This window comes from Mangifera indica, chromosome 14, assembly GCF_011075055.1.
Source record: "Mangifera indica cultivar Alphonso chromosome 14, CATAS_Mindica_2.1, whole genome shotgun sequence".
NCBI lineage: Eukaryota > Viridiplantae > Streptophyta > Magnoliopsida > Sapindales > Anacardiaceae > Mangifera > Mangifera indica.
Window position 1 is genome coordinate 3,179,344 of NC_058150.1, and position 13,730 is coordinate 3,193,073.

Sequence of the window (13,730 nt, forward strand, 5' to 3'; positions counted from 1 at the left end):
TATTATCTTTCTAAGTCTACCTTTTATGTGTGTATATATATAGAGAGAGAGTGATCTCCCCATTCATTTATATCATTTCATTATGCCAAGTATATACATAGGCCAAGGGACTATATCCCACCCAAGTTTAGCAGTGTTCTCAGGCTTTTGTTTATGAGATTTGAAAATTTTAAAGTTTTACTAATAATATAATTATTATTAAAAAATTTTATTAAAAATAGTAATAGAATTATTATTTTATTAATAATATTAAAAATTATATATTTTATTATATATTTTTTTTAAGTTTTAAAAACTAACAATTTTATTCATATATAAAGTTTTCTAATTTTAAAAAGTTATATTTTTTTCTAAATTTTTTATTTACCTCTCCGACCATCATCTCCAACGTTGACGATCTTTCATTTCTATCTTAAACCGTTGGTCAATACAATAAATAAATCTAAAACGGATCTTATTGTCGAATATGAAGAAATCTGATAAGATTTAGGGAAAGAGATTATAGATCTTTTCGTCGATTAAGAGATCTATAATCTCTTTGTTGAAGATGAAAGAGATCAAAATCTTTTTGTTGACGAAGAGACTTTATTATTATTTTTTCTAGATCACTAGAGAATATGATATTTAAAGTTAAAAAAACTTTAGGAGAGGTAAAATATTAGTTTTTAAAACTTATGAGGGAAAATGTAATTAATTTTATATTTTTTTAATATTATTAATAAGACAACGATTTTACCATTGTTTCTAACAGAAAATTTCAATCTTATTTGGTCAACAAATGAGACTTCAGGTTTTTTCAAACCCTACAGATGTAACTTTGACAATATAACTAAACTTAGGGGTGAAATAGTCTTTCGGCCTATAAATATGATGCGTGCTAAACTATCCTAATAATAGTCAAGAAAGACCATGCTTTATAACATGGAAATTCAAAAATACAATGATAAATTGTGAACATTGTCAAGTCGATGAAAATCTCTAAAAATTGATTCTTTATCCCATGTTTTTTTTATTAGAATACATTATATATAAAATTAGATATATAAATTAATTTGTATAATTTTCCATTAAAATTAATACGGCAAAAGCACTTGCGCTTTGTTTTGGAAATTATTTTTTGGTCCAATTTTTTATTCAAAAATTGACTTAATTCGATTATTAGATAATTTTAAACATCTCTATCACAAACGATGGCCTTACATTCTTTGTCGCTTATGCACGGCAAAAGCACTTGCGCTTCTGCTCTTTGCAGCTTCATATTAACCAGTAAACTTGTAATTAATCGGTAGTGGTATAGTATTAGCTACCATTCTTGTAATTAAATTATCAAAATCAAATTAATATTAGAACTAACCGTAAATAAATATATTATATGAAAAAGACTAACAAAAAAACAATGAAGATGAGTAGGATGAAGGATCCAATTTTAGAAGAAGCTTTGGTCATATTCGCTTGGTTAATTTGTCGAATGAATTTTTTTATAGTAAAGTCAATTTATATACTTAATATGCAGTAGTTATCATGTAATTAATGGTAAAACAGCTAAATTCAGCAACTATTTTATTCCATGAGATTTATAAGGAGAAATATTTATTATTATAAATCTTTTTTATTATTTTACTTTTTAAGACTCTTCCCATGGGATACAATAATTTAATCATTTATTTTTAATAAATAGGTATTACTTATTAATATATTATTATATCATTAAATAACATTTTTATTTTTAATTTAAAATAATTTATTATTAAAAATTATTAATATATAAAATATTACTCTTTTAAATAGTAAAATATTTAATATATTAAATAATCTAATTGTCCAAAAATAATAATTATCTTTATATGGAAAATAATCAATTGCTTAGTGGAAGCCAGCTAATATAGAATTTAAGTGGAGAATAAAACATGTGACAAGGTCACGTGAATTCACAGAGATGTTAAGACCGTGTTTGGCATTGTAACCGAAAAGAAAGTCTGTAGTATCACAATGATATAAATTCACACTACTTATCCATTAATATAAGGTAAATGGTAAATTTGATAATATAAAACAACATATATAGTTTAACTTTTGGTATACTTTTAACATGATGTTATGGAATTTTTATTGAGGCATTGCAATAAATGTGTATTTCATTAATTTAAAAACCAACCACATGATTATTATAAGTGTAAAATATTCTTTGTAAACAACCAATAAATACATAAAAATATTAAATTTAAATTTAAAACTTTTTAAAATAAATAGAATTTTAAAATGATATATTCCGTTAATACTTAACATAATTCAATTTTTTTATAATAAGAAATTTTATTTGAATCGAATTATTACATTAAATTAAAACTAATTACATTACATAGAGTAACTTATAGGTTTAATAATCAATTATATATTTATTAAATTTAAAAGTTTGATTACGATATATTATTAATGAAAAAATATAATTTAATTTTAGGAATTAAATAAAAAAGTCTTTCAAACCAAACACGCCCTTAGATAATACTGTTTTCTTAAAAGGAGAGAGATATTCTTATATACACTTTAGAGTACAAAATTTATTGTACTCTCTTTTGCATTGGATAAATAAAAAAATTAATTTTTATTATTAAAACTTTGATAGATATGATCTAATAAACTATTACACCAAATTTTGTTTGATGTAACTATTAAATATAGTATTATATAGTTAATTAAATTTAAATTAAAAATAAAATAATATATAATTATATAATAATATATTATTTATATATCTAATTTTATTTTTAACAGGGTTGAAATTGTTAATAATAAATTGATAGCCTAAATAATGGTTAACATTTTTCGAAATAAAAAAATGCAAAACAAAGAATTACAAAGCGAATTGAAACTACATGGTACTCTCATCACTTGTCGTAAATTTCCATGCTTCAAGAACAGTGACCCCACAAAAGCTGCAAATAAAATTACTCGCCGCGTTCTGTTAACCGTCGTACCAAATCGATTAATTTCTTAACATGGAAAAATTACTTTAATTTCGAGATATATTTCAAAAATGAATTATTTATTTATTTATATGAATAAAAATATCTCATGAATTTATTATTAATAATAATACCTTCAAGAAAAATATATATTTTTCTAATAAAAATTATTTAAAAAATATTTTGATGCGATTTTATATTAAAATCCAAAGACTTAAAAATCACGCGAAACGCTTATATATATTAAATTTGCACTAAAAAATTTACCATAAACTAAAAAAAAAAAAAAAAAAAGAAAGAAATCAGATTCCGCTGCAAATAGAGTATTCGCCGGCAGTCTTAAAAGCCAGTAAAATCTCCCTCCCAAAATTTCACAATTTGATGATGTTGTAACTGTTACATTTTCTGTCTACAATTTGTTATATTTGCATGGAGTTTTCGTGAGTTCAAATTTACATTTTTATTGTTAGATTTAATTATTTATTTCAGTGCGGAAGAGAGGTACATTATCATCTTAGAAGTATCGAAGAATCGGAAGAATTTTGGCGTCTTTAAAACTTAGCGTTAAGTGAGGTAATCGCTGCTTTCTGTTTTTGTTAATTGAAGTTATGCATGTGTGTTTGGTCTGAGATTAGGCCTTTTTTGTATGCATTTTTGTGGACTTCTGTTTGGTTGCTGAGGAACTGGAAAAAGGATTAATTCTGGACTTGTTTTTCTGGAAACCAAGTAAAAAGTATGTATCATTAGTGGTTCAAGATGATTGCTTTCATTTTCTGTTTTTAGTCTTATCTATAAACAAGGGTTAGGGCTTTGAAGTCAATTCTGGCTGTGGAGCTTTTCTATGTTTGTCTTGGTTTATGTTATTTTAAATGCTGTTATTGGATTTTTTTTACGCTGATTCAAAAATTATTTTCAAAAACTGAAATGCAATCAACAAAATCTGAGTTGTATTTTAATAAAGAGAAAACTTTGTTTTGTTTGCTGGTTTTCTGGCTTTTAGAATTGTTTCTTGAGACATTTCAGTTAAATGAGTTTTCTGGAAATGTAACTTTTCCCGTGTTTGTAAAAACAGAGAATTGAAATTACAAACCAATGAAGCCTAGATTTTGAGAAAGGAACCAGTTGAATTAGATGTCTATCCCAGATTTTTTCAACAAGAGGGTCTTTAGGCTCATTTTCTTGTGACATTCCCTAACATGGAGAAAACTGTGTAGGGTTTTGTGAGTTTGGGAGGTACAATTATTTTTATATTTGTAGATGAAATGCTTAATTTGTTTTTCTGTTTTTTTTTTCAACTCTGGGTGACTGCAGAGTGTTAATGAAGCTAAGACATGTTAATCAGTTCTGAATAATAGTCCAATGTTGGTTGCTCGGGGAACCATTTATCGCAGTTTATCTTTTCATCAGCTTCTTCTGAAATTTAGTAGGTTTTCAGGAAAGCATTAAGCCTATAAACGTACATTTGAAACTAGGCTAGATTATGAAAAGATATATAGTAACTGATTTTTAATTTGTTCAAAGTTGGGTCCATAAGTTTTGTGCAACCTTTCCATAGAAAACTTTCCATCTCCCAAAATTTGAAATTTACTGTGTTGTTTGCTATTGTGTTGATGCATAAAATGTGTTTGGTAAAAGCATGCAGAAGTAGTTATTCTATGATCTAACCCTTTTGTGTATGGTTGGTTACTCATTAAAATTAATCTGATATTTCTAGGCATTTATTTAGGATTCTTGCTGCTATACTATCAGTTTAAGAGAAAAGCATTTAAGCCCCATATACGAAATCAAATCTCATCTCATACCCGAGTACTACTATACTTACAAAGTACTTATATGAACTCTTATATACAAACTTTTGTGACACAAAAACATTGTTTATGTGAAAATAAAAAAAATTAATGTCTTAAAATAGATGAGTTGGCAACCACACACAATGTAGTATTTGCTTTTATTAGAAACATTTGTATGGTTGCTTTGTAATTGAATCAATTTTTTAACCATAGATTAAAGTTAATCTAATGTTTATTTTCAACATTTCAAGTTAAAAATTTAAGTTGATATAGCTAAACATTTGATATACTTATCTTTTGAGGTTATGTGAAGATATCTATGAAGTTATGAATCCATTTTCTTCTGTATAGTAATTGCAATCTAACCATAAGGCTTTACCGAAAGCACACACATATATTATTTAATAATTCATAGCAATACCAAACTGACCATTAATAATGCAAGGTGAACCTATTTTTATTTTAACAATCAAAGGTTTTGTACCGAAGATTATTTTGTTGGATTAGACTTTTTTGGGTCTTTCTTTGTGTCTCTTTCCTGATTTGTCACCTATGACATACTTTTCCCATTTTTTAATTGTTGATATCTATTTTCTTTTATATATTTGCTGAGCGTCCTTTTTGGTAGTCCATAGAAAAGATTTTACATGTTCATGTGTTAGGGTGCAATGTATTATAATTCACGAGCACTGTTGTTTTTGCATTTATGTAATACTCAATTTAGAACTTAGTGGATGCATGATAGGAGTTGAGGGATTTTGGAGTATGAAATTGAAATGTATTTTTATCTCCAGTTATATAAAGTGTGCATGTGGGAACTTTGTATTTGTTTGGTTGAGATTTTCTCAGTGCCTTTGAAATTATATGCTGTTGTTGTTACGTTATTAAGTCCTGCTAAAGAGGCAAAGCTTAATCTATTGTAGAATGTTTGTGTGGCAAGTGGTGAATTGATCTATTTGATCATCTTTTTGGGTTAGGTTTGGAGTTAGTATCATGAACAAAATGAATAAACATAAGCAAAAGAAGTAAATCAAACTTTGAGAAGAATGTTGGCTTTGAAAACAAGACCATGTTGGGGAAAAGGGCTTAAGCTTCTTGGTGCGTGCGTGCGTGCGTGTGTGTGTGTGTGTGTGTGTGTGTATGTGTATCAGTATATGCTGGTGTAGACGTGTAACTAGTTTTGCATGGATGTAGATCTGGGTTTTATGGTAATAAAAAAAATCAATTTATTTGTTGATACATATTCACTGCCATTTAATCAAGTCGATAGGGTTTTCTTTTTATTCTCCCTTTTCTCTTCTTCCCTTTATATTGTTCTCACCCTCTTTATTTCTTCTAGTCCTACTTATGTATAATATAATTTTGGATACTTTATATTTCTAGGAGCTTTTTGGGTTTTTATTAATAATGTAACTTCATTTTGAACTTAGGTCTCCCATTTATTCCTTGAAAAGCTTGAAAACCCAACGTTGGTTAAGGTGGAGTTTAAAGAAATGGTAAATCCTTACCTTTATGTTCTTGACTTTCCAATAAATACAAAGAGATATTATTCAATATATCTATTTTATTAGTTCTAATTATGCTTTTCCTTGCTATTTGCATTCACATATTTATTTAAAATTATGTAGGATGGGAACACATCTGTCGGAGAGGCTGATGAGTTTGACTGGAATACTGAAGACGAGCTGGAAATTGCAAGCTATGCTTTACCTTCTTGTTCTAATGGGACACTGCATGGTGGAGAGTCTGTTGCGAGCTCAACAAAGGTATGTGTTAAATTTTGCTTTCTAGTTTTGCCAGTGAATCGCAAATTCGAAGAAATGAAACGCAAGATGTTTGTTTTTTCTTTTTGGTCCCTGATTATAAAGATGCTGCCTTTTTTTGGTTATCATAAAGAATATTTTATTGTTCTGTCTAAGGAATTGGTCAATGATCTTTAATTGATGAATTTCTATTGGATTATTTGAATTGCTCATCTGTTCAATGGTTGTTATGCACAGGTTTTGTGCACTCTAAACTTGTGGTAAATAGCAATTTACTACTAATGCTTTAAAGTAACTTTCCATCACTTGCATTGTATTGCCATTTGCCATTTGTTGGTGCTTCTTTTGATGGTTCTACAATATATTGTTGGTTGTTTAAATTGGCCATTGGCCATCATAATAGTTGATCTTGGCTACTTGATCTCTTTGGTGTGGATGGCTAATCAATTTATATGTATCTCTCATCTCATTCACCAAGTGTAGTTCCTCTCATTTTTGTTGTTACCAAATATGCAAAAGGACCACCTTTCATCATTTTTTCTTGACATAGAATTAAGTGTTTGTTGTACTTATTGTGTGGCATATTTGAACATATATGGGTTTGTTTTGTTATGACTATATGAAGTTGCACTTAATCATAATGGTAAAAGGCATTGACTGTTTTGGTTTTCTATGTTCCAATAATGTTGATTTTTCATATGATTTCTCTATAGCATTTGCATGTTTTGTTATGACTACATGCTTGCAATGGGGCAAGTATTCACCTATTCTACAAATGCTAGGTGAATAATTTGTAGATGTTGCATGTATCCTATAGCATTTGTAATAGGTGGATAATTTAATAATCAATTGGTTCATATTTTATTTTAACATTTCTTCCTACCAAATAAAATCTCACCCATTTTGGCAATATCCTGGGTGTCACCAATAGCTACAAAAGTCACTCTCATGTTGTTCGCCATCGTAGAAAACACCACTTCAACGTCATTTGTCCTAAGCCCAATTGCATATGCTTATATACCCAACCTGGTGACCTTTTTCTCTCTAGATTTGACATTGTCCATTGCTAAGAACGCACCAAGATTTATGGATCGAACCTCGATTTTGTTGTCTTTCGCAAATTCTGATGCCTTTCTAACCACTTATGGATTAAATCTAATCACCGCCATCGTGGAATCATCTTTTCTAACCCTGTATACCTGAGCTTAGTCCCATTCACTACAAAATACCTTTCGGTCTGAAAGATCCATCTAGTGGGATTTTCTCCAAATATTGGCAACTTAAGTCGTCGTGCTTGGTAGTTGGAAGTTGATCTTGCTGGTATACCAACTCTGGCGCGTTTTGGTAGTCCAATGTTTCCATTGATCTCCTCTTGGCCTCCTAGCCTCCCATTTCCCCCTTTTGGCATTCTTTGGCAACCAACCCTTTTTGGCTCTTCTCTTTGAATGCTTGAGCCACTAGATCCTCCATAAGCTGTCGATTGCTCGGTTGGAGCTCTTCCTCTATTCCTGCATTGACTGTTTTGGTACAACAAAGTCAGCAAATCCTTAACCTTCAATGACCTATCTTTTAACCACTATATGTCTGCCTCAACACACACAAATCTCTTTGTCATCTCCTTCTCAAGTTGTTCAAGCATTGAGTTCATTCTCATACTCGCCATACCCCATGCCCAATGTGCTTTGATACCAATTTGATAGGAAGCTTAAAAATCAACTCCAAACACTCCAATATCCATGCATACCAATTTGATAGGAACTTGCACAAATCAACTCCAAACAATCTAATATATGCACACAACAAGCAAATTGTTTTTGAAATTAGTAGAAGGAAAAGAGAGCAATTGCTACCTTCTTCCAAGGTTGCAGTCTCCTAATCAGCTAAACGCTTCCCAAAACCGAAAGGACAATATTCTTCCTTTCCCTTTCTCACTCCTGTTGACTTCTTTTGTTCTTCTAATTATATTAATCTTCAATTATTCAATTATTATACTTATTTTCAATTATTAATTCAATTCAATCATTATCCAAATCTTCAAATATTATTCTAATCCTAGCATTCATAGTCTTCGATTATTAATTCAATTCAATTATTATCCTAATTGTAACAGATTTCTTCTCAAACATGCAAAAATATGCTGTATTTAATAATTTGATTTGCACAGTAATTTATATATGGGTTGATCCTAGAGATAGAAATGAAACCATTCTGTCCATAAATTATTCTTTAATTCCTTTTACAATTTCAAGGCAAGCTCATCATCAGGATCTTCCAGCACCAAGATGATTGATCATTTTGTAGGGATGGGGTTCCCTGAAGAAATGGTTACCAAAGCTATTCGAGAAGTTGGTATGACTTACATCTACTTCATTAAAGCATAAGGTTTATTTCAGAAGCTCATCTGTAACCTTTCTTTTATTATTATCCAGGAGAGCAGAATACAGATTTGATACTTGAAACTCTACTGAAATACTCAGTGAGTTGATGTTCATTCTCGGTTGTAAAATTCTTGATGAAATACTGGAAAAGCGTCTCTTGTACCCTTTGTGAAATTTTTATCTGAAAATGTTTGTGCATTAGCTTAATTATCACTCTTATAATGGTATTTGGTTCACTTTTCTACTTCCAGGCGAGCTCATCAGCAAGCTCTTCGAACTCCAAGTTGATTGATCATTTTGTGGGGATGGGTTTTTCTGAGGAAATGGTTGTCAAAGCAATTAAGGAAAATGGTAAAGTTTGTTTCTCTCTTATGTGGTGCATCACTTTTTTCACCCTCAATGCCTTATAACTAATCTGCTTACTTAAATCTCAGGAGAGGATAATATGGATTCAATATTGGAAACTCTTCTCACATACTCAGTGAGTTAATTCCTCCCCCTGTATACTTCATTTTTGTCTTTTCTTTTTTGGCCCATGGTATTGCTGTTCAATTTAAAAATTGGGTTTCCATTCCCCTATTGATATAATAATAAGCAGCCAGACTTGGGAACTGTACCCTTATTGCCCAGATTGGTATCCCACATTGGCAATATTTGGGAACAGCAGCCTCTTGTCAGAAACTAGAAAAATTTATATAAACTAATTAAAAGGAGGGTATACCAATGTGGGCAGCAGACTGCAATTGGGACAGAAAACCAGTAGGGTAACATATGTAATAAATCTCCATTGCACAACCTTCTTCCAGATTTTCTGTTGGGATGACTTTTGTCTTTCTTCTTTTTTCAATGAAGCAATAGCTGTACACTAAAAATAATTTCTGTTGCAATATGTTGAAAAATATTATCTTGGGTATTTTTCTTTCTTTCATTTATTTATTAATTATAGTTTTTGTGTAGGCTCTTGAAAAGTCTCCTCAAGCACAGCATGATGTCGATTCTGATGAATACTTATCTGAACTTGAAGGCAGCTTTCTGAATGATTTTTCAGATATCGATAGTTCTGAGGGCGAGGTAGTTAATTTTGTCTGCCATAATATCTAGGTGTATTCATTATGTAAAACTTAACTGGTTAATTTTTATAATATATCATTCTTCAAATATGTGGTGTCCTGCTAAAATCTAATTTGCATTTCTGCAATCATGTTATTTACATTCCTAACTCTATCTGCTAAATCATTGAAACTTGTGTGCCTTCTGATGCATGCATCTGTGTGTTGGATATTTTAAATATTGAATGTCTGTTATTTATTTCTTGGGGGAAGGTTAGACAATTTACTTGCAGATTTACACATAAAGCTTTTGATTGATGTTTTCAGGAAATCCAGAAATCTGTTTCTGACGAGGAAGATAAACTGTTGTTCTTAGCAAGCATGGGGTATGCAGTGGAGGAGGCTTCAATAGCCATGGAGAGATGTGGTGTGTATTCGAGCCTTGCAAATTTATTTGTTTATTTTTATTTTTATGTATAGTGATTTTTTTTGAATGTTTACTGGGCAATTGCTTACACATTTATTCTTGTTAAAGATATAGTATATTCTGAAGGTTTAAGTTTGAGTGTTTCTTCAATGAAAGGGACAAAATTTTCAGTGTAGAATTTCGCTTTTGTATTTTTGAAGGTCCCTTTGGCTTTTCTCTCTATTCTGTTTTCTTGTTCTCTAATTTTTCAAATAAGATGATCCACATGATACTTTTTGTGAATTTGAGCCACCCTTGGGCTTAACCAGGTGGTAAAGGGTGGATTAGGTCTTCTGTTGAAATCTTATATAGCAAATAAAAAAGAATTGGTGTCTCCGGCCAATGCTCACTTCACTTTGAATCCTTGAATGTTGAATTCATTCTGGTTCTTTTGGCTGATTCCTGGAATCTTCATCACACCTATGTGTTTGTCCTTTTAGATAAGACCATTTTGTCTCCGGTGGATAATAAAATCTTAACTTGATAACTGACACTGATTCTCTACTTATTGATAGATTTCTTTCCTCATTCCTGGTTGTTTATTAATTCAGTGTTTTTTATTAGATAGCAGTTGTATAACTCTAATAATATTGTGCCTGAATTATGCAGTAGGGTTATTGTATGTTGTTGATGATAATATTGCTTCATTTCAAGTTGTAGTGATTTCTATTTTTAAATGTTATCAGGTTTATATGATATTTTCCCTTCCATGATAGTAGTATGTTGCTATGAATTATTGTAATGTGTCCCCATTCGATTTCTCTGGTTACCTGCCGTGTTGCTAACACCAAGTTGGTGTTTTTATTTACTTAGAAGTGCAGCAATGCATTTAACTGTTTTGGCATTTGCCGAATGATGTATCTTGATGTGCTGCAACTGGTGATATTATGAACCTGGGAGGATTCTTTTCTGTACTGGAGGCAGGTGACCACACTTAGACCTGTTGTTTGATCAGAAAATAAATCAAGTTGACTGGTTGATTTTGGCATTTGGATACTGTGAAATGATATAGTTTCAATATGTGAAGTTAGGGTTTGTCTTCTGATTTGGTGGTTTATGTGATAGACTATCCAAAGATATTAGTTGCAAATTGTCGTTGCCTTGTTTTGTATTTCTTATGTTTGTGCCTTTCCAAAATTGTAGGGCCGGACTCTACCATTGCAGAGTTAACAGATTTTATATGTGCTGCTCAAATGGCAAGGGCATCCGATGCACTAATGGGAGGATTAGAAGAGAAGGTAATCATTGCCTTATCTTTGTGATTGTTAATGATTTACATTTTGTTTGTGTACTGCTTATACAATGTTTATATCGAGTCGAATATGGTTGTTCTCCTTTTCATAGCCTAAGCAGTTCTTCAAAGATTATCCTAATCAAAAGAAGAGGAGAATTCTTGACCATGGCAAAAAGCAGAGGTTTGAGAAGAAGTTGCTGAATGGAGATGATGAGCCAATACGTCTACCAATTCCTATGATTGGGTATGGGGTACCTGCAGAACCGGGTTCTATACATCGGACACTTCCAGAGGCAGCCATTGGACCCCCTTACTTCTACTATGAGAATGTGGCCCTTACTCCAAAAGGTGTTTGGGACACAATTTCAAGATTTTTATATGATGTGGAGCCAGAATTTGTTGACTCAAAGTATTTCTGTGCTACTGCAAGGAAAAGGGGATACGTGCACAATCTGCCCATTGAAAACAGATTTCCTCTCCTCCCGCTTCCTCCTCACAATATTGGTGAAGCGCTGCCCTTAACAAAGAAATGGTGGCCATCATGGGACTCAAGGACCCAATTAAATTGTTTGCAAACTTGTGTTGCAAGTGCTAAACTGACAGAGAGGATCCGTAAGGCACTTGAAGACTATGATGGCAATCCGCCTTTGCATGTCCAGAAGTATGTTCTTGAGGAATGCAGAAAGTGGAACCTGGTCTGGGTTGGAAGAAATAAGGTAGCTCCCCTTGAACCCGATGAAGTAGAAATGCTTTTGGGGTTCCCCAGGAATCACACAAGAGGAGGGGGAATCAGTAGGACTGACAGATATAAATCACTGGGTAACTCATTCCAGGTGGACACAGTGGCCTACCATCTGTCAGTGTTGAAGGAACTGTTTCCAGGAGGCATCAATGTTCTCTCTCTTTTCTCTGGGATCGGTGGTGCTGAAGTTGCACTTCATCGTCTTGGAATTCCTTTAAAGAATGTTGTGGCAGTTGAGATTTCCGAAGTAAATAGAAATATTATCCGCAGTTGGTGGGAGCAAACAAACCAGAAAGGAAGATTAATCGACTTGGAAGATGTTCAACATCTTAATGCTGACCGTTTAGAGCACATGATGAGTTCATTTGGCGGATTTGATCTTGTAATTGGTGGGAGTCCATGTAACAATCTTTCAGGTAGCAATAGATATAGCAGAGATGGACTTGATGGTAAACATTCTGCACTCTTCTATGATTTTTTCCGGATTCTGGACTTGGTCAAGGATTTGACCACAAAACACTAGTGGTTTCATGTAACTATAGCTTATTTGACACACTGGTCTGAAATTTGGAATTCTTCCACCCTTTATTTATTCTTGGTGAACCAAGAATAAAAATTTTGGAAGAAAATTCATATGTTCTGAATATTCTTTTAGTATATTTATGATAATGCAGTACTCTTTTTAATTATTTCTCTAATGGGATGAATAACATAGCCTACTGACTCAGCATATGTTAACAACTTTGGAGGAATGAATGAATTGCAGGAGAAATCAATACTTCTGGATTGTGGTTATTTTCATGATGGCCCTCTTGTGTAAAAGCTAAATGTGCTCAATCGAATGTAAATGGTAAGTTTTGGTGAGATTCAGGTCCCACTCTATTGCTGTAATCTAGAAGAGAAATGAAAAGTAACAGTTCTTGGAAAGTCCCAAAATATGATATAATTCATACTTTAAAGTAAAAATTATCCTCCCTAAAATTATGACACAAGTCTTCTCATTTTCCATGGTCACAACTGTATAAACCACTCTAATTCACCATATCAAACAACAATCACCGACGAGATCATAATTACTATACCAAAGAAATTAAAAATTTAATTATAATACGTCGATAAAATTCAAACTCAATAATCAAACTATTTTTTAAGAGCTAGTTATTAGTATTTTGTTATAAACTAAATTGTTTATTAGCAAGGTTTTTAAAACTGAATCAGTGATTAAATATATTGTTTCATTGATTCATGGTTCAATCGACTTGTTCAATCTATTTTCAAATTATAATTAATTTTGTAAATAATATCAATAATTTAACAAATGTTTTTAGAGTTTTATTCATATTTG

The 13,730-nt window shown here is 31.4% G+C and overlaps 1 protein-coding gene across 4 annotated transcripts; it reads left to right on the forward strand.

Annotated features, from left to right (window-relative positions):
* Positions 1 to 3,174: 3,174 nt before the first annotated feature.
* LOC123196331 (DNA (cytosine-5)-methyltransferase DRM2) lies at positions 3,175 to 13,071 on the forward strand. 4 transcript variants are annotated; one of them, XM_044610313.1, is made up of 12 exons: positions 3,175 to 3,312; positions 3,453 to 3,536; positions 6,184 to 6,249; positions 6,382 to 6,519; positions 8,766 to 8,865; positions 8,946 to 8,992; positions 9,146 to 9,245; positions 9,329 to 9,375; positions 9,852 to 9,965; positions 10,271 to 10,370; positions 11,553 to 11,647; positions 11,754 to 13,071. In XM_044610313.1, the coding sequence occupies exons 3-12, from the start codon at positions 6,247 to 6,249 to the stop codon at positions 12,906 to 12,908; spliced, it is 1,899 nt and encodes a 632-aa protein (XP_044466248.1). In that variant the 5' UTR covers positions 3,175 to 3,312; positions 3,453 to 3,536; positions 6,184 to 6,246; the 3' UTR covers positions 12,909 to 13,071. The 4 variants fall into 4 exon arrangements, with proteins under 4 accessions (XP_044466248.1, XP_044466250.1, XP_044466251.1 ...); XM_044610315.1 differs by having other exon boundaries at positions 3,253 to 3,312; positions 3,434 to 3,536; XM_044610316.1 differs by lacking the exon at positions 3,453 to 3,536 and having other exon boundaries at positions 3,254 to 3,312.
* The last annotated feature ends 659 nt before the right edge of the window (positions 13,072 to 13,730 follow it).